Source organism: Purpureocillium lilacinum (genome assembly GCF_023168085.1).
Source record: "Purpureocillium lilacinum CBS 284.36 DNA, scaffold_1, whole genome shotgun sequence".
Lineage (NCBI taxonomy): Eukaryota > Fungi > Ascomycota > Sordariomycetes > Hypocreales > Ophiocordycipitaceae > Purpureocillium > Purpureocillium lilacinum.
This window is the reverse complement of record NW_027072111.1, coordinates 4,680,317-4,704,225: the sequence shown is the minus strand read 5'-3', so window position 1 is coordinate 4,704,225 and position 23,909 is coordinate 4,680,317. Positions and strand designations below refer to the sequence as shown.

The following is a 23,909-nucleotide window of genomic DNA, read 5'->3' as shown; positions in this document are numbered from 1 at the left end:
GTTGGCTGTTGACGACGCAGCAGCCGGCTCAGCAGGGGCGCGGAGGCTCCATCAAATGATTACACCTCATCAGATTCACTTCTCGCAGGCCGTCGTCTCTCTGTCGCACCGCATGGCCGTGGTGAGCAACCCGGACGGCCGGCTTGGTTCGAGGCGTGAGCACTGGGCAGTGGTGCCATGTCCCCGCCGGCCGGCCCAGCAAGGTTCCAGCTGGCGACGGCAAGGTTCCTTGGGTACCATGGACGTCAGTGAAGACCTAACTGGACGGACACCTGCCGCGGAGGATAGTAGACATATGTGGCCCGCGAGGTGGCCCACAGCCCTTGGGTGCGTGGTGTAGCAGCAGCCTCAGCAGCAGCGGCAGCGAGCGGCAGTGGTGCCCATGTCGCTCCAGCAGAAGGCACCTGCCAGTGTCCCCTGGGCGGACGGGAGGGCACCTCACCTCCAGTGAGCAACCAAGACGGGGAGCCAACCCGGCCGCCATGGTTTGAAATATCATCGCATCCCACCCACCCTCCCGTGGCCGAGCTTCTCTCTCTCTTTGCTTCTTCACGCAAGCACTCACTCACACACGACGACGGAGAGAGAGCACGGGCCCCCGCGTCTGCCGGTATACAGCAGTACATCTTCTCTTACACGGCACCACACATTTGCCCGTACCTGGATTGACCTTGTTGCCTCCAGGCCTCAGTTCTAGTACCTTGGGGGCGACCCTGCTCTGTTAGGACTGTCTGTAGGTACGGACTACCTCGAGTAGTGCCTCTTACACGCTCGCGTTTTTTTTTTTTTTGTCTCACCATCACCACCATCACCATCACCGCCGGGACCGCATTGGCCTGTCACCCAAAGCATCCATCTCGACATTGCTTCACGCTGGACGTTGCCCGCCTCGTCTCCTCCCCAGCACCGCATCGCATCGCACCGCACCGCGCCGCACCGCGCCGCACCAGCACCAACCCCAGCGCCAGCGCCGCCAAGGCCAGCGTCACCGTTGCGCAGCGTCCCACCAGGACCCCGCAGAGGCTTGCCCGCCGTCCCGCCCAGGCCCTCGAGATCCATCCGGCCCCCCCGACGGGTCGCTCTCCCGCATCCGCTCCAGCGAGCTCCCACGCCCATACCCACGCTAGCGCCTGTCGCATGAGGTGAGGTGAGCTGTCGCAGTGGAGGCGCCTGTGTGCTGGTCCCTTTTAAACCTCGCTAGTGCCGTGCAACTGCGTTCACACAATCGGCTCCGTTTCAGCCTTCGTCTTTCAGAGACGCGACACTGTCTCGAATCGCTTCCCTCCTTTGTGCCTCCGTTCATCGGCCCTGCGAGCGCCGGCCACGGCTCCGAAAGACCCTCCCGAACTTCCGCCTCTCCGTCCGTCGACCAAAAACTTGCTGAGCATGCCCGCCCGATAGCCGGCGCCGTGCGACACATCAGTTGACACCACGCAACGGCGAACCGTCTCGCCGTGGTTCCCTTTCCTCGACCCGGCGATTCCCCTTCCGAAGACCAGTGTGCGTTGGGTGTTCCGCACCCAGCGCCCGTCACGATTCCTCCCGAGACGGCCTCGTCGCGGGAGAAGGACCCGCGCGAGATGGCTATGGACGCCCTCAAGAACCTCACCAATAACATCCCCGACTGGCAGCGCCGGCTCGATGACTTGAGCGGCCAGATCGACCGCCGCCAGGCAGAGCTGGCCGCCATCGGTGGAGAGCAGCCCAATGCCTCGAGCACGAGGTCGCTCCGAAACAAGGGCTCGTCCGAGTCGCTCAAACCGAAGGACGACGGCCCCATGCACACCGACACCGACGACACAGCAATACCAGTAACCCAGTCCGAAGAAACGCCACAGGGCGACATGCCTCCTCCGGCTGTCCCATTCCCCTCGAGCCCCGAGAGCGAGAATCGCGCAGCGCTGCATAAGCATGCGCGGGAGGCTGTGTTGGCTGCGCACTCTAGAGCCCGGGGCCAAACGAGGAAGAAGCGGCGGTCTTCGTCAATGGCTTCCGCCGAGGAGCCACCCACCACATATCGGACGAGGAGCATGATCATCGTCTACTACGATAGCTATGTTCAGGCGTTTTTTGACGAGCTCGTCCGCTTCATCTCAACCAGCCGGAACCTCATGCGGAAAGCGCGGATGGCAGCCAGGGTCGCCCAGATCAAGCGCATGGCCGAGATGGAAATGCCCGACGAAGACAGCAACCCTGGAGACGACAATAGCATGTCCGATGGCCTGCCGTCCTTGCGATACATGAGCACGCGGAGGCTCGGGCCCATGTCTACCTCGAGGCACGGCCAGCCGCCTGACATTTACGAGACACTCGACAAGAGCCTCGAGTTTGTCCAATGCACGTGCGAGCACGGCGCGCATCAGTTCCTGAGGGACGCAGACTGCGAAGAGGAGATCAAAAAGATCCGTGCACGGATGAGTGAGGTGCTGGTGACGTCTACGAGGGAGATGGAGCGCGTCCAGCGCGAGGAGCCCGAGCTGGCCAAGGAGTCCGGAGAGGCGAGCAAGCCTCGAGCCAGGCGACCCATCAGCATCAGAAGGGACATGCAAAGCCGGGAGTTGGAGGCCAACAAACAGCCTAGCAAGCTTGCGGCTGCCCCGGTTAAAATGGAGCCCGAAAAGGCGCCGGCAATTGAAGCCGTCAGCTCCCTCGAAGTCGACACCAACTTGGATGCGGACGAGGCCATCGAAGATTTGCTGCCCAAACTCCAGTATCGCTCGACCCGGCAAATGCGCAGTCGTGCGCACTGAGTCGCAGTGTGCCAGGTGCTGGCGCCAGACCGCGACGTTACCCGCGGTTCACGACTGTGTGGAAGACTGTTGGGCCACCGCGACTTTACCCTCTCAAACAACCGGCCTTTCTCGCGGCAGTAGTGGCTTTCGTTTAGCGGCATCAGCAGAGGCGTTTCATGTTGGGTTTTCGACGCATGATAGGGGCCGTGTACGTGAAGTAAAAAGCAGAAAAAGAATGGCCGTGTCCGATTGACCTGACTTGACTTGCTTTTGCTCTTTTTTTATTTTTTGCTTTGCACTCTGTGGACAGAGCGTCGTGAGCGCGCTGGCGGCATCTTGGCTGTTTAGCCACGGACATCACGGTCGAGGACATCATCTATCATTGCTGGAGTTCTGTTTGAGGCGATGGGCATGGCTACCAGGGGGCACAGACTGGATCGGTACACATACGCTAGAGGCACGACTCAGCTTGTCCTGATTTGGCGTCAAGGCTTTGGGAAGTTTGATAGTCATACAATTTGGAAATGCATGGATGTGGTGTTGGTGACGTGGGAGATGTGTTGCGCCACCGTGGGAGGCCATTGCACCTCGTAATCTCTAGGGCTATAAGGCTCTGTCGATGACGAAAGCCTGGCAGGGTTGTCCGATTGCTCCGGGGAACCGGAGTAATGCAGACTGAGCGTCGCGTAGCTGAGGCTTGGTCACTTTGCGCGGGAATAGGGAGAATGATGGCTTTTACGAAGCACAAGGTGTCCGTACAGGTCTCTCCTATTATGTACATGTCGGAGTGACAACCTGAAGCTCGTGTGGGTTGCAACACAGCTCACCTGGAGGTGCCCTCCATAGCTTGGCTGGCCGGGGTGGTCGGTGGGTCACAGCACTAGGTAGCTGCACCTTCAGTATGCCAGACCTGCAGTGGGGAACCTTGTGTGCACCTGGTGACATGTGTAGCTGCGGCTCCCACGCCAGTGACCCAACTCCATGTCGTCAGTCAGCCAGCGACACTTCATCATCTCTTTGTCCTCGCCGTCTACTCCGGCCACGCTCGTCCACGCGCTCCCACACGCCAGCCATCGTGCAAGCTCGCCGCCGAAGACACGCCACCGCCCGCTCCGTCTCTTAGCCTGGTCAAAATGACGGCGCTCTCGTTCATCTTGTATCGGTAGCTGATTCCCGGACCTCATCTCGACCTCGACACCTGGTCCGCCAGCCATCGCCGCCATGGGCCAAGGCTTCTCTCTCGCGACGCCGTCGGCCGGCTCGGCCGGCATAGACATTGCGCAGCTTCAGGATGTGCAGTACGAGCGGAGCATCGGCAACGCACGCTTCATGAAGAGCATCCGCGGCCGACACGAGAATGGCATCGTGCTCGTCAAGGTGCTCGTCAAGCCGTACGCAGAGGCCAACCTCGACGAGTACAAGAAGCTGCTCATCCGTGAGCTCCCACCTGCGACTCCCTCCCGTGACCAAGAACGCCCGACTGACATGCCGCAGAGCAGCGCAAGGCTTTGGCCGACGTCCCCAACGCCCTCGGCTTCCAGAGAATCATCGAGACGGAGACGAACGGATACCTTGTCCGCCAGTTCCAGTACAGCTCACTTTACGACAGGCTGAGCACTCGGCCCTTCCTAGAAGACATAGAAAAGAAGTGGCTGGCATTTCAGCTGCTCTGCGCCCTGCGCGACTGCCACGCCCGCGACATCTACCATGGCGACATCAAGGCCCAGAATGTGCTCGTCACATCCTGGAACTGGTTGTACCTGACTGACTTCTCCGCGCCATACAAGCCGGTCCTGTTGCCTGACGACAATCCTGGCGACTTCTCCTACTTCTTCGACACGTCCGGCCGCCGAACCTGCTACATTGCCCCCGAACGCTTCTATGCTGCTGGCGAAGTGCCACCTCGAAAGGCCAAGATGACGTGGGCCATGGACATCTTCAGCGCCGGCTGTGTCATCGCACAAATGTTTCTCGAGTCGGAGATATTCAGCCTCGCCCAGCTCTACAAGTATCGCCGGGGCGAATACGACCCCGTCATCACCCACCTGAGCGTCATATCGGATAAGGACGTCCGCGACATGATAGCTCACATGATTCAGCTTAACCCCGAGAAGCGCTACTCCGCCGACCAGTACCTAGAGTTTTGGAAAGGCAAGGTGTTTCCGACATACTTTTACAGCTTTCTGCATCAGTACATGGAGTTGATCACGGATCCCTCATCGGGCAACAACCCCATGTCAGGGTCGCAGAAGAACATGGGCGAGTCCGATGACCGCATAGACCGGGTTTATTACGACTTTGACAAGATTTCCTACTTTCTTGGGTACCAGCCTGAAAAGCGACTGTCTGGTGCTATGCCAGTGTCGTCACGCCTGGGCCTCGGCCACTTCCCCGTTCGTTTGAGCATACCGAATCACGAACATTCAGTCTCTGCGGACCTGGAGCCGCCCGAAGACGATGGGACGCTGATATTTCTTACTCTTATCGTGTCCTCGATGAGGACGACTGCGCGCGCCTCTTCGCGAGTGCGGGCGTGCGATGTTCTGCTGGCTTTCGCCGAGAGACTCACCGACGAGGCCAAGCTGGACAGGGTGCTCCCATACCTCATGACGCTGCTGCGCAAAGAGGAGACGGACATTGTCATTGTGTCTGCCATTCGCACCATCACCCAGCTCCTCCAGCTGGTACGCATGCCGACGCCCATCAACTCTCACCTCCTGGTTGAGTACGTCTTGCCGCGCATGGAGATTGCGCTGGGCTCGCGGTCACGAATCGCCAGCCCTTTGATCAGAGCGACATACGCCTCATGTCTAGGCAGCCTGGCGTCAACGGGCCAGCGCTTCTTGGAAATCGCGTCCAGCCTTAGAGCCGACGGCTCGATGCCCATGACAGATCCAGAAGTCGAACCGGGGGCTGAAGCTGAGGCTAACTTTGAGAGCGTCTTCGATAGTGCTGGCAGAGAGCTCTTTGACATCCTAGAGGGTCACGCGAAGCAGCTGGTAGAAGACCCAGATGTCGACGTTCGCCGCGCGTTTCTGGCGTCAGTTCCAGAGCTCTGCATGTTCTTTCAAGAGCACTCCAACGACATCCTCCTCACTCACCTCAATACTTACCTCAACGACCGCGACTGGACGTTGAAGTGCGCATTCTTCGACACCATCGTTGGCATCGCAGCGTTTATTGGCAGCACGAGCCTCGAGGAGTTTATGCTTCCCCTCATGGTTCAAGCTCTGGCCGATACAGAAGAGTTTGTGGTGCAGGCAGCGTTGCACTCGCTGGCGCAGCTCGCGGGCCTGGGCCTGCTGTCGAAACCCAAGATATGGGAGTTGGTCGACCTCATCGGCAGATTCACCATGCATCCCAACATATGGGTTCGCGAGTCGGCAGCAGAGTTCCTGGCCATGTCGGCAAGGTTCCTGGCGCTGGCGGATTTTCGTTGCATTCTGCTGCCTCTGATGAAGCCATATCTCAAGGTCGACATGCTGTCTGAATTCGGCGAGCTCCACCTCTTGGATACCCTCAAGAAGCCCATCTCTAGGGCCGTTTTCGAGCAGGCCATCACTTGGGCTACCCAAGCCGATCGAGGTGTATTTTGGAAGCCGCTACAGAAGCTTCGGTCACTGACCCTCGCCTCTTCAGCTGCCATGGCCGGTCGGTCATCCAAGGACCTCAGCGCCACGTCAATGAGCAAGATTGCCCGGAACGAGGAGGATGAGCAGTGGCTCGAGAAGCTGAGAAATCTAGGCCTTAAGCCGGAAGACGAGTTGAAGCTCCTGGCTCTACGCGAGTTTATCTGGCGCCTCAGCAAGCTAAAAGCACGAGACTCGTCTCCGGCGGAGCCAACAATGTCGAATGGGTTGGTCTCATTGAAGAGCCTCGGCGTAACGCCACAAACTGTCTTCTTCAATGACGCGCCCCTGCGAGACCCGTCGATCGAGCCGGATCTGGACTCTCCGCCGGGGCCCTACACTATCGCGGACGCGCTGCTGGACGCTTCCATGACCATCGACGACACGCTGAGCAAGAGAAGGTGGGCTGCACTGAACAAGCAAATGGGGCGAGTACAAAGTGTTGGCCCTCGGCCGACACAGGCTTCACGGCGCCTCATGTCGCCCGAAGGCAGCGAACGGGCCAGCTCGCTGCATTCCAGGAGAGGTTCTTCGATTGGTCGCGGCATTGGCGATGATGAACCGTCCCTTCAGGACGGTTCCTATTCCTCTAGGAGAGCGATACGGCATCAAGCGAGCGCCTTGAGCCTCCTGGATCGGAAAAATGGGAGCAAGACTGTCGCAGAAACGGGAACCAGCGACGCCAACGCCTTTGGAGAAGTCGAAGGGCCGTTTGTCCTAAGCCCGTCTGCGCCGTCGGCCCCCTCGCGAGGAAGCGAAGAGCGCCGACTGCCGCCCAAGTCAACCAGGCACACTTATGAAGGGACTGACCCCAACATTCAACGCATGCTGGACAGGATGTACATTGACAACTTCCCCCGCGATGTCTTGGACTTTGGTCCAATGGTGCAGCCCATCTCGACCGGCAAGAACCGGGTGGTTAACATGCAGCCGACGGAGGCCCAATGGAGACCGGGAGGTCACCTTGTGGCTACGTTTGGAGAACACAAAGGGCCGGTAAACCGAGTCGTCGCATCTCCAGACCATGTCTTCTTCGTCACAGGCGGAAGCGACGGAACGGTCAAGGTCTGGGACACGGCCAGGCTCGAGCGCAACATAACCCACCGCTCCAGGCAGACGCACAAGCACGCTGAAGAGGCTCGAGTGCTGGCCCTCTGCTTTGTGGAGGACTCGCACTGCTTCGTGAGCTGTGCCAGCGACGGTAGCATCCACGTGGTCAAGGTTGACACGGTCACCGCCAGCGGCGTCATTAGGTACGGCAAGCTTCGGGTCGTGCGGGAGTACCTGCTGCCAGAAGGTGAATTTGCTGTGTGGTGCGAGCACTTTCGGCAAGAATCGTCATCAGTCCTTATCGTCGCCACGAACCGATCCAGGATCCTGGGCATCGACCTCAGGACAATGGCTGTCTTGTACGAGCTGGAGAACCCCGTCCATCACGGAACCCCGACCTGTTTCTGCATTGACAGGAAACGAAACTGGCTCTGCGTGGGCACGTCGCACGGCGTTATCGACTTGTGGGATCTTAGATTCAAGATGAGGCTGAGAGGATGGGGGGTCCCGGGCAAAAGCTCCATCTACCGCATGTGCATCCATCCGACCAAGGGTCGCGGCAAATGGGTTTGCATAGCGGGCGGCACCGGACAGGGAGAGGTGACGGTGTGGGATCTGGAGAAGACGACGTGCCGGGAAATTTACCGCACCAGCGGAAGCAAGGACGGTCCAAAGGGCTACAGCGCGTGGGACGTGGACGAGGACAAGCCAGAGGGCATGTTGGGCAGGTTTGCCACGAACCTCGAAAACAGCGACGTGGCCAACGCGGACCGAGGGGTTCGGGCGATGGTGATAGGCACCGGGTCCGTCGAGGACTCTCGCGAGGTCCGCCACGCCTACATTGTGACGGGAGGCTCAGACAAGAAGCTGCGATTCTGGGACATGAGCCGTATCGAGAACTCGAGCATCTACAGTGGCCTGCAGCCCGAAGAAGCGCAACCGACTTACACAGCGACAAACCCCTCGACGGGTGTCATACTCAACACGGAAAAGGCGCCGCGGCAGGCCGGGCCAGGGACCAACGGAGGCAACGGCACGGCGGGCAAGGGAAAGAGCTCAGGCGGTGGGCGCCCGCCGCGATCGACAGTGATTTCGATGCAGCAGCAGCAGCTACTCCAGTCTCACCTAGACGCGGTCTTGGACATGGTGGTATTGGAGTACCCGTACACGATGAGCGTGTCGACGGACCGGTCGGGCGCGGTCTTTGTCTTTCAGTAGGCCTGGGAGGCTGTGGAGCCCGGTGCGGAGGATTGGAATGAGACTGATGGGTTGATGGGAGAGCTGGTGAGCGGGAGCATGACTGAATCGCAGTTACTGTTGGAGCCGGGATGGGCCTGATGAACGACGTCTTAGAGTATACCCGCAGTGTAGATGACGACCCGCTGGTTCGTGTATAGCAGCGAAGTTGTTTGCTGGTTGTGAAAAGCGCTGCGTCACAGTGGTGCAGCATGCCATCATCTTGTAACACGTATAGTTGGGGACGGTGGCTCGCTCCAAGCGTGCAAGTGGAACTCGAGTGCTGGCTCGCTGAGCCGTGATGTGTACCTCCCGTCTGCAACGTCCGGGCAGCGTGTGGCTCGCGCGCCCCAGGCCATGGCGTGGCGCCCCGGACGGCTGTGGGCTGAGTGGCTGTAGCTGCCCGCTGCAGCACCAAAATATGTGGACCTGAAATTTCCCTCTGCCTCGCGCGAACAACCTCAGCCTTGTCAATCTCGAACCAATTACCCACCGACGAAGCGAAGAAGCAGTCGCAGCACCACGACGCCTGCGCCCTGAGACGACGACGCGCGCCGCCGAGCCGCCTGCGAGAGACGCATCAACCCCCGGATCCCCCTCGCCTCCCGCAGACGGACCGCGCCGCCCAAAACACCCCCCCTTTCCCGTCGCAGCGCCCGCCTGCAACAGGCGCGAGGTACACCCGGCCGCCGCGATGAGGCTCACCGCGGAGCTCATCCAGGACTCCCTCTCCTACCTCAACCCGCTCAAAGAGCGCGAGCTTGACCTCCGAGGTGCGTTTCCACGAAAAGAGCAGATGCTACACGCAGGGACTACTTGATTGTGCCTGCGGCCCCCCAAAAGAATCATAAGAAGAGCTTAAGAGTTGATGCGAACGTTGTTGTCGTTGCCCGCGGAACAGGACAAAGAATCCCCGCCATTGAGAACCTTGGTGTCGCTGGCGTGAGTTTACCTCCCTTCCCCCTTTCCTCGTGGGGTGCGCGCGCGCGCACTCCGTCCCCCCTCGCGGGAGTTGAGTGCTGGCTGACCACGGCGTGTTTGTGCCCGTCCCGCAGCCCCACGATGCCATCGACTTCACAGACAACGACATCCAGGTGCTGGGCAACTTCCCGCTGTCGCCGCGCATCCAGACGTTGCTGCTGGCGCGAAACCGCGTCTCCAGCATCCAGGTGGGCCTGCCCAAGGCCATCCCCAACCTGAAGAACCTGGTGCTGGCGTCCAACAATATTGCCGAGCTGGCGGACCTCGACGTGCTGGCCAAGTTCTCCCGTCTGACGCACCTGGTCCTCGCCGACAACCCCGTCACGAAGAAGGAGGTGAGTCGCCATCGCCTGCTTTCTCCTTGCCCTACTGCCTCTCTCGCAAGTGCCTCGGCGAGGTGCTGACTGGGTCACGTTTAGCACTACCGGTATTGGGTCCTCTGGAGGTGCCCGACGGTGCGGTTCCTCGACTACGAAAAGGTCAAGGAGGCGGAGAGGGAACGCGGGCGCGAGCTGTTCGGCACGGAGGAGGAGCCGACGGCCTTGGCCACGCAGATCATGAACAAGAAGACCAAGACGCTCGAAAGCAGGGCAAACGGTTCGGCCGCGCCGTCGAAGCTGTCGCGGATCAAGCTCACCGAGGAGGAGAAGGCGAAGCTGCAGGAACGCATCAAGAATGCGACGAGCCTGCAGGAGATTATCGCGCTGGAGCGGGAGCTCAACGAGGGCCGGCTGCCGTCGGGCATCCAGGACGATGCCATGGAGGAGTGAGTAGACGTGGAGGTTTCAGCGGGGCGGCGGCGAGCACTTCACGATGACTGGTTTTTCGCACTCGGCGTGGTTAGGGGTTTTTGCTTGGCTTTCTCATGACTACAACAGGGTCTGGACATGGGAGGGCTTGTATCACGTCACCGACTTCGACCAGCTGGAGAAACTGCTGGTGCGACTACATAGTGACAGCTACGGAAAAGGCGCTTGATATTCTGGTACCGTTCGCTTTGCTACCGGCGTCTGTCTCGTTGCACCGTCTGTGCCGCTCTCTGGCGGCTTCCGTCCCTGGCTAGTATGCCTGCCGAGTCTTTTGACTGGCGATGACAGCCTCCGCCAGCTATTCCGATTCAGCCATGGTAGTCGATTCGGCCGATGTAAAATGCAGCTCAAAGCTGAGTATTGTTTCCCCATCCGCACTCCGCAACGCCGGCTCCTACCCGGACATGTGCACGTCTCCGTCACGGGCTCTCGCGCCAGCCGCCTGCCGCATCTCCATCTCCAGCTGCTCGTTGGGGTCATCGGCTTGGGCATGCGCCCTATCGTCGCGCAGGGCCACGCTGAAGGCCGCGCCGGGGCCGTGGGCTGCCTTTCCGTTGCCGTTGACGGCGGCGGAGCCGTTGGCGTGAGGGTGGGAGCGGCGGCGGTGGGCACCGCCAGAGGAGGTGGAGGCCGCTGGCGCGTGGGTGTCTTCTTCGTCGGCGGCGGCGGCTGTCGCCTTGTCGCCGCGCACGCGGGATTGCGCCTCGCGCGAGGCGGCCAGGATCTTTTTGAAGGGGATGGTCTTGGGGGCGACGTCCTCGAGGAACTCGAGGTTGTCCTGGTGTGCTACGGCGTTGGCTATGGCACGGAAGCGTCAGCAAGGAGGTACGGGACACGAACTGCCAGCTAACGACGGAGTTGTGGCGTGTCGAAATAGAGCAGCTGGACAGACATACCGACGTCCTTGTACTGTATGTTGCGCCGGGGCTTACGTTCCGTCTTGGCCTGGTTCAACGCCGCCTCAGCGAGGTGCTGGATGAACATTTCCTGCGACCGCATCAGAACAGTGTCCATCTCTGTGAGCAGAACTTGGGAATAGAGAGGGGCTGTACAGTCGCGCAGGTGATGACAAAGGCGGCATTGTTGGAGCACTGGGCAACGTCCGGGTCTTGAGCAATGATCTTCTTTACTCGAGACACTGGAAAGGGTGAGACGCGTTAGCGGCGAGAAGAGATCGCAAGGCGGGCGTGTCGAGGCTTACGGGGGAGCTGGGTCTGTCCGGTGGGCTCCTTTCGCGGAGGGATGGCGGTGGTGTTGTAGGGCATGGCGAGAGTGAAGATGGGGTTGAGGGCGGTGAGCGCGGGTAGCCTTCTGGCTAGATGATCGTGAGGGATCTACATAGGAGAGTCAGAGCCAGGAACGGTGGACTGCTCCTTCAACTTGGCTGGCTTTCGTGATGCGCAACACCGGTCGAGGAAGTAATAGCTTTCTCCCGAGAGCGCAGAGGGGAACTCACTCGCACGATCCAAGTGTAGCTATGGCCTCAAACGTGTCACTAACATCAGGTCAGCGCGTGAACACGATGAAAATTCGTGGATGGAAGGCGTTTTCTGGCAGGGAGACCATGAGGCGTCGGGGTCGACTGAGTCGTACCTAGCGATATGATGGCGAGGGGTGACGCGGGCGCACTGCCGAGGCGTGTTCTTCGGACAGGAGAAGAGGCTGCAGGCAATGGCAAGATGACGGAAAGTAGCGCGACGGTGAGCGCGTGAGACGAACTGGACGGGCGGAGGCTTGAGGCTTGAGAGTTGAGAGTTTGATGCGCTGATGCGTTGACGCGCTTGAAGTGGGAGCTGAGGATTGACGCAACCACTAAACGCGACGGCCAACTCAGAGCCGCCATTGTTGGTGCCTGGGCGCCTCCACTGTGCCCATGTGTGCGCTTGTAATACAGTTGGCGGAATGGCCATCCGTTGAACCCAAAGTTCCGTGCTGGGGCACGGGTCAGCCTCCACTGGCAGCTCCAAGACACCACTGTGGCCAAGCGCAAGTTGCTCCATAATACCCGGCAGTTTCCCGTCTACATTACGACACCAAACGCCATCCCACCCTCGACGCCAGCAAGGCATCACGACGGCACCGCACGACTCGCGCGCGTACCGCATGCCGCCATGGTCTGCAGGCCGGAGCCATGAACTCACAGTCGACGACGTTTGCTCGCAGCCCGCACCGGGCCCGGCGCCCGTCGCTGGCCTCTCGCCTGTCCTTTGCCGCGTCCACGGCCGAGCATGGCGAGGCTGACGCCGCCGCGTCTGCCCCAGCCGAGCGCCAGATACAGGAGGAGATTGCCGAGATCAAACGCTACGAGGTGAGAGAGAGGCAGGCCTGCTCCGACGCCCCCGCGTGCCGGCTAACAATGCGCTTCTAGGACTTTACAACGATAGGTGCGCGATCCGATGCCTGTGCCACGATCCGAGCTCGAAGCTGCTAACACGTACGCCGCCAGACTGGGTTCAAGATGCGGCGCGCGAGCAGGCGAGGCGCAAGTCGCGTAGGAAACGCGCGGCCGGCATGTACGAGCGCGGTCAGCCCGGCTGGCGATATCGGCTTTGGGCCTCGTACGACGCCGCCCAGGGCTGGATCGTCGTCACCATCATCGGCGCCGCCATTGGCCTGAACGCGGCCTTCCTGAACATTGTCACCGAGTGGCTCTCCGACATCAAGATGGGATACTGCACCACCGCCTTCTATCTGAACGAGAACTTTTGCTGCTGGGGCGAGGACAATGGTGAGACGAAGCCTCAGGTGTTGCTGTTAAGGACTGCGAGCTGACGCCCGGCGCAAGGCTGCCCGCAATGGCATCGATGGACAGGTTTCGGCCCGCTCAACTACCTCATTTACATCATCTTTGCTGTGAGATCCGTCCTTTCATGACGAATCGTTGCACCATCCACAGATCTGACCTGTAACAGACCGTCTTTGCCTTTACGGCAGCCACCCTCGTCAAATCCTACGCGCCCTACGCCGCGGGCTCAGGCATCTCTGAGATCAAGTGCATCATCGCGGGCTTCGTCATGAAGGGCTTCCTCGGCTTCTGGACGCTGCTCATCAAGTCCGTCTGCCTGCCCCTCGCCATCGCCTCGGGCCTCTCAGTCGGAAAGGAAGGCCCTAGCGTCCACTATGCAGTATGCACCGGCAATGTCATCTCGAGGCTGTTCACCAAGTACCGGAGCAATGCGTCCAAGACGCGCGAGATCCTGAGCGCCTGCGCCGCCGCCGGCGTGGCCGTCGCGTTTGGCAGTCCCATCGGAGGCGTGCTCTTCTCGCTCGAGGAAATGTCCAACCACTTCCCTCTCAAGACCATGTGGCGCAGCTACTTTTGCGCATTGGTCGCGACGGCCGTCCTTGCGGCCATGAATCCTTTCAGGACCGGCCAGCTCGTCATGTTTCAGGTCAAGTACGACCGCGATTGGCACTTCTTCGAGATCCTGTTTTACATCATCATTGGCATCTTCGGCGGCCTCTACGGCGCCTTCGTCATGAAGTGGAATCTGCGCGCGCAGGCCTTTCGCAAAAAGTACCTCTCCAAGTACGCCGTACTCGAGGCGACGTTGCTGGCTGCCGGAACGGCCATTATCGCCTATCCAAACGTCTTTCTCCGGATCGACATGACGGAGAGCATGGAGATTCTGTTCCTCGAGTGCGAGGGCGCCGAGGACTACCAGGGGCTGTGCGAGCCGGACAAGCGCTTCTGGAACGTCGTCTCGCTGGTGCTGGCCACGGCGCTGAGGGTCGTCCTGGTCATCATCTCGTACGGCTGCAAGGTTCCGGCAGGCATCTTTGTGCCGTCCATGGCTATTGGAGCTTCTTTCGGACGCACAGTTGGCATCATCGTTCAGGCCCTACATGAGGCGAACCCGCAAAGCGTCTTCTTCTCCGCCTGCAAGCCGGATGAGCCATGCATCACTCCAGGGACGTATGCCTTCCTGGGTGCTGGGGCTGCACTCAGCGGCATCATGCACATCACCGTGTCGGTGGTGGTCATCATGTTTGAGCTGACGGGGGCGCTGACCTACATCTTGCCCACCATGATCGTCGTCGGCGTTACCAAGGCCGTCAGCGACTTGTTTGGCAAGGGAGGTATCGCGGACCGCATGATCTGGTTCAACGGCTTTCCCTTTCTGGACAACAAGGAGGAACACAACTTTGGCGTGCCAGTTTCGCATGTCATGAGGACCTCGGTGGTATCTTTACCCGTCAGCGGCATGACACTCGAGGAAATCGAGCATCTTTTGGCCGACGACAAGTACCAGGGATTCCCGATTGTCGAGGATGCCAACTCCAAGACGCTGGTGGGCTACATCGGCCGGACGGAGCTGCGGTATGCCATCGACCGCCTGCGGCGAGAGCAGCCCATCAGCGGAACTTCCAGGTGTGTCTTTGCGCCGCCACCTGCACTGAGTTCGGCCACGCCGATAACACCAACGGTGACTGTGAACACCGACTCCACGTCGTCCACGACACTGGACTTTAGCCGCTACGTAGACGCGACCCCAGTGACGGCCCACCCCCGGCTGCCCTTGGAGACGGTGCTGGAGCTGTTCCGCAAGATCGGACCCCGTGTCATCCTGGTCGAGTATCACGGGAAACTCAGTGGCCTCGTTACGGTCAAGGACTGCCTCAGGTACCAGTTCAAGGTGGAGGCAGCGGAGAACCCCAAGGACGACCACCGGATCCACGAGGGGCAGGAGCAGCTTTGGGGCGTACTACGACGGGCCGGGAACTGGGTATCGGGCCGGTTATCGAGCGCGTCGGGAGGCAGGATACGGCTCAGCGGTCAGTTCGACCAGGCCACAAGCAGAGACAGGGGCGGCGGAGCGATTCTTGACGGGGACGAGGACTTGGGCGACGAAGGGGGCGTCGAGTTGGAAAGCAGGCGATAGAACTTATCAAGACACATTTCTGCTGTACCTTGTGTTGCCATCTGCCAAACAAAGCCACTTCAAATCGTGCTTCAATGGGTGAATTCTAGATATGCTAACGTCTGTCCACCTCACTCGAAAGATCGCCCAGGTCTATGATATCCTCGTCCACAGGCTCCTTGGCAGACACGCCCTCCTCCTGTCCCCGCAACAGCCCCTCCGCCTCCGCGAGCCCCGCGGCCGGCACGGCACTAGCATCCACGTCGACGTCGCCGTCGCCGTCAATACCAGGGTGCTGGTGGTCCTGGGCCTTGGACTCGTCCTTGCGCCCGACGATGACGTTGCCCGCGACGAGCATGGCGGCGCCGGCCCACCACAGCGGCGGCAGGGCCTCGGAGAAGATGGCAAGGCCGAGCAGTGCGGTGAGGACGAAGTTGGTGGACGTGTTGATGATGGAGACTTGTGTCGTGGACGTGCCCTTGGCGAGGGCGGCGGTGAAGAGCGTCCACATCTGCGCCGACGCGAAGTCTCTCGGGTCAGATGATGGCTGGATAGATGAGGGGGGGAGAAGGTGATGAGGCGGGGGAGGTGAGAGAGAGCGGAGTGAGCGGGGGATACTTACCACGCCGTTGAAGGTGAGGTTGAGGGCGAAGAAGATCTGCGCGTAGGGAACGGTCAGCGGCTCGCTCGCTCAGCCAGATGGGCGAAAAGGGGGAGAGCGTACACCGCGAACGACAACCTCGACTACGTTTTCTGCAGAGGAGAGGCCGAGGGCAGACGCGACGCTGCTGGCGATGCTGGATGTCAGGCCCGTGGTCGTTCTGCGCTCACACACAGGCACATAAAGTCGTCAGTCAACAAGTCAAAACGATCACACATCAAACCAAGAGCGCAGCCGCCCCGGCCGTGTGGGAATGCTGATTTATACCGCACCGGGGCCCTCTCATCGTAAGAAGACGGATACGCGGCCGGGCATGGAGGAGGGTGAAAAGGGGGGAGAGGGTTGCTTCAAAGACTCACAGCTTGGCGAAGACGCCGTTAAAGGCCGCGCAGGCGCCGCTCGCGACGGCCAGCATGATCCACTGCGTGCGGCCGCTCCACGACGGGCGCGGACCGCCGACGCGGAGCTCCTCCGTGCCGGGCATGGCCACGTCCTTCTCGGGCTCTCCAGCCCCACTGGTGCTGCTGCTGTTGTTGACGGTGGCGGCGTCGGGCTGATGATGCTCAAGCTCAGGTGCAGGGGCGGCGGGCGTGTCACCAGCTCCAGCACGGCCGCGGCGCTGGCGGACCATGGGATGTTGCGGAGGACGGAAAGGGTGCGGAGGACGGAAAGGGAGGAAAGTGGTGCGAGTGTTGGGACACGAGAGACGGTGGCGGTGGTGGTCGCTGTGGTGGTTAGTTCTCAAGATGGATTTCACGGGGAATATGGCAACGGAATAGGATACGCGCCCGGCGGCTCCGACGCGAGCTTGGTCGTCCCGTTGCGTTGGAGCTTTTGGTGGGTTGTTCCCCTGGGCTGGGCTGGGCTGGCGCGGGTCGCGGGGGTGTGGCCGACTGGGCGCCGGGGGGTTTGGCAGTGGAGCTCAGGGTGGATCTCAGCGCCGCATCCGCCTGAAGCGACGTGATGACATCGACGGGACCTTAGGAGCAGCCTCGTCAGCCATTTGAGCCGAATATTGTCGAGGCTGCAGTCGCGGGTCTTACGCCCATGCCTACATCAAGCGACGAAGTCCTCTGTTCAAAGTAAGAATTGAGCTACCGGAAAGGGGAGGATCTCAGATGCCGTTGCTCCTCGCGGCTAATTTGAATCTGATGACGCGATGCGTTCCCATCACTGGCGCGTGTCAATGGCTCCTGATTCGGCTCACAAACATCTCCATCTATAATACGGGGTCATCAGGTGTATCTGTATTCGTAAACTCGTGGCTGCATAAGACGGATCATTCTATCAGAATGATTCATCAGATCTCGCTCAAAGGCAGCGAAGAGCGTTGCCCCCACGCTCAGGCGACCATCTGGGCCCAACTGTCTAGATACTTGCACGCCTCGGCGCCTTGGTTCTTCGCATCGACCCCTTTGTTCCGGGTTCCTCCACCAGCGGGAGCGCACCGTCTTCCCGCAGCTTTTGCAGAAACTCTTTTCCAAACCTGTACCCCATCTGGTACAACTCGTCGTACTTGTGGAAGTCGAGTGTCCCGTAGTCATCCACTGGAGGGCGCATGTAGATGCACCCCGGCATTGTCTTGGCCCGTTCTAGCGCGTCCACGCTTGACACATATGCCAAGCGGCCTTGGATCTCTGCCAGCGTTGGTGGGTTGGGATGCGACGAGAATGGGTTCCATCGGTTGAAAAACGCCCACATTCCTGACAGCGAGTCGCCATAACTCTGTGGCGTGTCATCGTCCAAAGCGCCGACGTCGATGGCAAAGATGGTCTCGACACCGAGACCCCTCATGTGCGACACCGTCAAATTGTCCACGTAGCCGCCATCCAAAAGCATGCTACCTTCGTCGCAAAGCGGCGGCAGCAGGCCGGCCAGTGACATGGACGCCCTGATGTACCGCCATGCATAGCCGCTTGTGTGGAACTCTGCCCGGCTCTTGCTAATGTTGGTCGTGTTGCAATAGTACTCCAACCAAAAGTCTTCAATCTGCGTGTTGCCAAACGTCTTGAAAATGCCGCGGTTGAACTCATGGCCAGTGGTGTATGATGCTGACGGATATGTCAGGTCCAGAGCGAACCGCCACAAGCTCGCCATGCGGCCAGCAAACTTCTTGGCAAAGCCAAACATGGGCACAACATCAGCATGTCGGGCGTATAGCGCGCCAACAAAGGCACCAATTGAGGTGCCTCCGATCAGGTCGATCGGGATGCCGGCCTCCTCCAAGGCGCGGATGATGCCAATCTGGCTCATGCCGCGTGCACCACCTCCGCCGAGCACAAGCCCGATTGACTTGCCGCATAACCTTCGCGCGAGCCGATGGAAGTCACTCTTGTACGGGCTGTCTGGCGAGTAGTATGGCGTATGGTGGACCTTCCTAGAGGTGTACTTCTGAATCTCGGCTTGCAAGACTTGCACCCGCTCCTTGAGAGCTTGACCCAGCTTCTTGGACGGCGGATGTACCGGCAACGCAGTGGTGCTAAAGGGCATCTGAATGTGGTAATGTCCTCCATTGATCCACATGCGATTTCGTAGCCAGGACCTGGTGAGGCCCGATCTAGAGAATCTCTCGGTATGAAGGAGGACGAGCATCTTGCGAGCCGTCGACTTCATACCGAGCATGAATCGCTCATATTCTCCGATTTCGGGAGAACCTTCTGCTAATCCCACGAGCAGAATGCTGTCGGCCTGAGTGATGCACGTCTGTGTCCATGGCGAATTGACATTGGTATCTATAAATTTGTTGTTAGCAAGCGATTCGCCCCTTACGCAACGTAACAACATAATGTAGAAATAAATTGTGATCAGGAAAAAATTAGAGTTTACAAAACCATCAGCGGCAGTGCCTTTGGTTGAAAAGGTTTCTCATCATAACAAACCGGCGAACATGAGCTGGAGGGTGACGCTTACCTGCGATGTAGACGACCAGCGAATACTTCTCCTCCAAGTCGGCCAAATATTGCGACAGCCTGAGCTTGCCCATCTTGTTGAAGGCATGTTTGCCCAAGTGATTGAGGATGGCGGCCTGGTTCAACGACGTGGCGCCGTTGGGAGGCCCGACCTGAGCCAGGGCGTTCATCAAGCGGTTTCCGAACTCGACAACAGGCACGCCAGCGGTGACTGGGAGGATGGCCACTGTCCGCAGGTTCATCGTCGACTTCCTCTGGTTGTTTACGGCACTGGAGCCTGCCGCCTTGCCAGTATTATTAGTCGGATCATCCACTGCTGCCCTCATCCGTGACGCGATTATCTTGGAGATTTTGATTGTGATGTTGGGATGCTCCTGGGCGAGGCTGTTGAATAAAGTCCGCGGTAACTTCACGAGCTCAGTGTCGCGTATAGCGTGCAAAGTTCCCGTGCGAGCCGTCTCCGTAAGGACCTCTAACTCGCCCACACTCTCACCCTGGCCGTATTCTGCCAAAGCAGTCATCCCACCGTCTTTCTTGTCTTCCACGAGTCTCAGCCGGCCGTTCAGGACGACGTATATGGCCTCACTTTCGTCGCCGTTGTGGTAAATGACCTGACCTGCATTCACTTGTACCCATTCCAGGGCAAAGTCAATGTGCAGGATAAGGCGCGGAAGGATGTGAGTCAACCGCTTTGCCATGGTGAGAAGGACGATAGGGTATCTGTCGACGATTCGTTCCAGCGATGCGCGCGGCAAGAAGCCGACATAGACGTCAGTCTTGGCAACGACGTCAATGAAGGAACGGTACGAAGAAACGCTGCCAATGTAGCCGGCCAGGCCTCCAGGCTTGACTAGCGCGACATTTCGGCGGCTGGGCGACGTCTTTTGTGATTCTGATCGATGCTCGGCGCCCTCATCTTCCCCGTTTTGCATGGCCGAGGCGAAAGACTGAGATCCAACTGGATCGGAGCTGGATGTCTTGAAAATGTTCTGGGACCCTTGGTTACCGGTGGTGCTCGTGCCGATGTCCAGAAACCCGTCAATCACGTAGTACAACCCTGGATTGCGCTCGCCCTGTTCTACGAGGACGGAGCCTTTTGGGAAGAAGACGATCTCCACTTCATCTCTCATCTCACTGGAGAGGACCTGGGCGTTTGGCGGTGTATGGGTCGTCATGCCGCCAGAGGTCAACGACTCAGTTTCACCGTCGGCCGAGCTGTCGAACGGCCCCATGAACCCGAACGCATTGTTCGCGTGGAAAGTTCTGTGCCGTCTTTGGTCCATAGAAGACAGTCGGGGAGATCCCTCGACGGATTCGGGCTCTCCTGACGCCGTACCACCGCCGTCCAGGCCCAAGGACTTGAACATGGACTCGAGAATAGAGGTCCTGAAGATATTGTCCTCATCCGCTGACTCACGAGGGTCCATCGAGATCCGCGCATGCCTCTGGGAATCAAAAGGGTTGAACGACCTCTGGTCCAGAGGGCTCTGGGCCTCCTTCCTCATCGCCTCCGGCGACGAAAGTAGGGCTGCTCCGGCTGTGGCCGTACGACCGACGGGCCGAGCCAGGTGGGAGTTGGCCAAGTCGCCCGGGTTCGGTCGATGCGGAGATGTATGCTCCTGAGTGGGCGAAAGCGGGCTGCCGGACATTGAAGTCGGCCGTTGCTTAGCCATGGACAGAAGCGCGGCCTCTTTCCGCAAGGTAGTGCTGCTGGACCGGCGCCTACGCGAGGCGCCGGCGTTGTGCAATGCAATCCCCTTGGCCTCCTGGTCGCCCGTGATCTTCTCGCGCTCACGGCTGAACTTCTCCTTGAGCCGCATCAAGGGATCCCCACGCAGCATGTTGGGGAGCTGACAAATGGTGTACTTGATCATGCACTTTTCGGTTTGCAAAACCTCGCTGGTCAGGCCGAGATAGTTAAACGCGTGCGACAGCGTGACCCTTTGAAAGCGAGAAAGAATGACGTGGACAATGTGTGCCGTGGCCTTGGGATATATCCGAATAAGACGACGAAACGCGCTCGCTGGGATGATGGCAATGGTCGTGTCGACTGTAGCTCGGGCGATGATGTCCGGGTGCGCAGAACTCGAGGTCATCCTGCGCGGCGGGCCGGGTCTTCTTGCTGCATGCTGCCCTGAGAGACTTGACGAGTCGAGGGACATTGGCGGGATTCTCGACGTGGGCCCATTAAAACCGGCATGAAGCTGCGCCGCATCTCCGGGTCGGAGGGTCGGGTGTCCGGCGCTCGCGTCCAGATGCGGCGTATTCGGCATAGAGACTGGTACCAGAGGTGCCCGAGATGCCGCAGGCTCTTTCGGTGCAACGTCGTGGCGATGGTGCTGAGACGAAGATCCTCTTCGTGGCGAGTCGTCCTCGCCGTGTTGAAGCTTCACGTCTTCCGTGAACAAGGACATGATAGAAAAGAGTGATGACATGGGCGCTCCGTTTCGAACCTCGGTCAACAGCTGGTAACGCTGCTGGTTGGGAGCATGCTCCTCCTCGTCGGACGAGTCCATGTATGGGTGACGGTGCCCGCGAGCGGGTGCTCGCGGGTCACGGCCAGATTTGACGAAGATCTGGACGAGACCATCCACGACGATGCAGAACCCCTTTTCTTCCTCAAGATTGATCGTCTCCCCGGCAATCAGCTTGCGTGTCTGCATGCTCCGGGTAAGCTCGTGAAAGACGGGCCTCTCGAGATAGCCAAAGATCTTGATGGCGCTCAGGAATTCGTCCAGGTAGCTTGAGAGACCAGATTTGATACCCTCCTCGTGGGTGTCAGGGAAGAGGTCAATCTCAGGCTCCTTGCGCTGGGGCTCGGGCGGGAGGCGCGAGTACATGTTGAGGATGCGGTAGCGCACGACCCAGCTCACGGCGGAGACGATGCCCACGACGATAAGCATCCTAGGCAGCTTGTGAGCGAGAGTGGAGGACCAGTGGTTACGAGTGAGGACTTACAGCGTCGTGGCGTTCATGGTCACCGTCCAGCTCGTGGAAAAGAGGGTGTAAAGGATCATTGGTACGTTGAACGTGGCAATGCGGATGACCCAGTAAAGGATTGTGGTTACGAGGTTGATGATGGACAGCAGCAGCCAGCCAAGGAAGCCAAACCAGCCAAGTAGGCCGGATGCGCCCTGAGTAGCTGTCACCACGCCCGTTTCCGAGCTCATCGGGCCGGCAAGCGCGCTGGTCGGCGACTCGAGGGCTTGGGCAAGACTCCGCGAGGCGCTACCGGCGAGCTGCGCGGCCGTTGCCATGTCAGATGCCATGGCTGCGGATGCTGCTCTGCGAAGAGGGCCAGCATTATGTGTGGGCGGCGCGTGCGGGCCGGAGGGGGCAAGCGCACAGCAGGGGGCTGAGGAGAGAGGGAGGAGGGCGGAAGAAGAACGACAGCAGGTGGAGGATTTTGGGAGCTGGCGGAGAATAAATACAGGAAAGGCTGGGCGGTGGTGGTCATGGGTTCGTGGTTTGTTTTAGTGGACTGGCTCCCAGAGCTGCTCCTGGAGCTTCCCCCACTTCAGCCGACGTTTGACCGAGTCCGTTAGCATGTGCCAGCGCCAGCAGAGGCAGGCCCAGTTCAGCCCCGCCAGGCGTCATAGGCCTTCGCCATGGAAGCTTTCTGCAGCACAGGCGGGGCGTCCAACGAGCTCCTCGAGACGCCTGCAGACCTGCATTCCTCGCATGCACGAAGGCTGCAACCCCAAGGTCACGCCGCACACCATTCGGAGCCGCCCGGAGCATCGTTCGAGCCACGTTCCAAGCATCAAGCTGGCAAGGGCATGTTTGCGGTCATGCGCACCTGAGCCGCCCGGCCGCCCTTCCTTTGCTCCTCCGCCCAGATGCCGTTCGCGCAGCTCGTCCTCGGTAGCCCCGGGTGCGGCAAAAGCACCTATTGCGATGGCAGTGAGTTCCGCGAGAGCCGTCGCGTGTTTTCTGCCTCCTCTGACACGTGTATAGTGCACCAGTTCATGGGCGCCATCGGCCGTGCCTGCTCCGTCGTCAACCTGGATCCCGCCAACGACCACACCAACTACCCGTGCGCCCTCGACATTCGGAGCCTGATCAAGCTCGAGGACATCATGCGCCAGGACAGGCTCGGCCCCAACGGTGGGATCTTGTATGCGCTGGAGGAGCTGGAGCACAACTTCGAGTGGTTCGAGGAAGGCTTAAAGGAACTGGGGGAGGATTACATTCTCTTTGACTGCCCCGGCCAGGTTGAGCTCTACACCCATCACAACTCGCTCAGGAATATCTTTTACAGACTCCAAAAGATTGGTTTCAGGGTAAGTTTGCTCAATCCCGGCCACTGGGCCTTCTTGACCGCGGCTGACTGTTTGCCAGTTTGTCTGCGTCCATCTCTCCGATTCCATCTGCGTCACGCAGCCGTCCCTGTACGTGTCCAACGTGCTCCTCTCCCTGCGCGCCATGATTCAGATGGACATGCCACACGTCAACGTCCTCTCCAAGATCGACAAGGTAGCATCATATGATGAGCTGCCTTTCAATCTCGAATACTATACCGACGTCGACGACCTCACCTATCTAACGCCGTACCTCGAGGCTGAGTCGCCCGCTCTGCGGAGCGAAAAGTTTGGCAGGCTCAACGAGGCTATTGCCAATATGATTGAGAGCTACGGGCTCGTCCGGTATGAAGTGCTTGCCGTAGAAAACAAGAAGAGCATGATGCACCTGCTGCGTGTCATCGATCGCGCGGGCGGGTACGTCTTTGGAGGCGCCGAGGGCGCCAACGACACGATTTGGGCCGTGGCAATGCGTAACGAGGCCTCCATGATGGATGTCCAGGACATCCAAGAGCGGTGGATCGATCAAAAAGAGGAATATGACCGGCTTGAGCGCGAGGCCGACGAGGAACAGGCCAGGATAGCGCAGGAGCAGGCCATGGAGCTGGAGCAGTCGCAGCCGACAGCTGCCGCGCCGGCCTCCCAAGAGATGGGGATGGACATGGAGACGGACCCGGATTTTGGGGACATGTCGGTGCCGGCCGACAGCGGAGTCAAGGTAACTAGAAAGAAATGATAC

General features: G+C 59.7%; 8 protein-coding genes across 8 annotated transcripts; 5 read left to right on the top strand and 3 right to left on the bottom strand.

The window, feature by feature from the left end:
• Positions 1-1,580: 1,580 nt before the first annotated feature.
• Positions 1,581-2,750, top strand: PLICBS_001119 (uncharacterized protein; the record flags this gene model as incomplete). The annotated part of the gene is made up of 1 exon (XM_018317807.1): positions 1,581-2,750. The coding sequence occupies one exon, from the start codon at positions 1,581-1,583 to the stop codon at positions 2,748-2,750; it is 1,170 nt and encodes a 389-aa protein (XP_018183332.1).
• Positions 2,751-3,953: 1,203 nt separating this feature from the next.
• On the top strand, positions 3,954-8,629 carry PLICBS_001118 (serine/threonine-protein kinase; the record flags this gene model as incomplete). The annotated part of the gene is made up of 2 exons (XM_018317808.2): positions 3,954-4,167; positions 4,227-8,629. The coding sequence occupies 2 exons, from the start codon at positions 3,954-3,956 to the stop codon at positions 8,627-8,629; spliced, it is 4,617 nt and encodes a 1,538-aa protein (XP_018183333.2).
• Positions 8,630-9,341: 712 nt separating this feature from the next.
• On the top strand, positions 9,342-10,398 carry PLICBS_001117 (U2 snRNP complex subunit; the record flags this gene model as incomplete). Its single annotated transcript, XM_065599724.1, has 4 exons — positions 9,342-9,420; positions 9,549-9,589; positions 9,703-9,963; positions 10,048-10,398. 4 exons carry the CDS (start codon positions 9,342-9,344, stop codon positions 10,396-10,398), a joined length of 732 nt encoding a protein of 243 aa, XP_065455796.1.
• A 433-nt stretch (positions 10,399-10,831) lies between these two features.
• On the bottom strand, positions 10,832-11,702 carry PLICBS_001116 (uncharacterized protein; the record flags this gene model as incomplete). Its single annotated transcript, XM_018317809.2, has 4 exons — positions 10,832-11,235; positions 11,334-11,424; positions 11,490-11,575; positions 11,639-11,702. The coding sequence occupies 4 exons, from the start codon at positions 11,700-11,702 to the stop codon at positions 10,832-10,834; spliced, it is 645 nt and encodes a 214-aa protein (XP_018183334.2).
• An 866-nt stretch (positions 11,703-12,568) lies between these two features.
• On the top strand, positions 12,569-15,320 carry PLICBS_001115 (glycerol ethanol, ferric requiring protein; the record flags this gene model as incomplete). The annotated part of the gene is made up of 5 exons (XM_018317810.2): positions 12,569-12,745; positions 12,806-12,821; positions 12,884-13,165; positions 13,223-13,290; positions 13,350-15,320. 5 exons carry the CDS (start codon positions 12,569-12,571, stop codon positions 15,318-15,320), a joined length of 2,514 nt encoding a protein of 837 aa, XP_018183335.1.
• A 94-nt stretch (positions 15,321-15,414) lies between these two features.
• Positions 15,415-16,591, bottom strand: PLICBS_001114 (uncharacterized protein; the record flags this gene model as incomplete). The annotated part of the gene is made up of 4 exons (XM_065599723.1): positions 15,415-15,810; positions 15,922-15,957; positions 16,024-16,120; positions 16,320-16,591. The coding sequence occupies 4 exons, from the start codon at positions 16,589-16,591 to the stop codon at positions 15,415-15,417; spliced, it is 801 nt and encodes a 266-aa protein (XP_065455795.1).
• A 737-nt stretch (positions 16,592-17,328) lies between these two features.
• On the bottom strand, positions 17,329-22,138 carry PLICBS_001113 (phosphatidylcholine and lysophosphatidylcholine phospholipase; the record flags this gene model as incomplete). The annotated part of the gene is made up of 3 exons (XM_018317811.2): positions 17,329-18,692; positions 18,871-21,773; positions 21,828-22,138. 3 exons carry the CDS (start codon positions 22,136-22,138, stop codon positions 17,329-17,331), a joined length of 4,578 nt encoding a protein of 1,525 aa, XP_018183336.1.
• A 570-nt stretch (positions 22,139-22,708) lies between these two features.
• On the top strand, positions 22,709-23,906 carry PLICBS_001112 (uncharacterized protein; the record flags this gene model as incomplete). The annotated part of the gene is made up of 3 exons (XM_065599722.1): positions 22,709-22,772; positions 22,827-23,152; positions 23,211-23,906. 3 exons carry the CDS (start codon positions 22,709-22,711, stop codon positions 23,904-23,906), a joined length of 1,086 nt encoding a protein of 361 aa, XP_065455794.1.
• Positions 23,907-23,909: the final 3 nt, after the last annotated feature.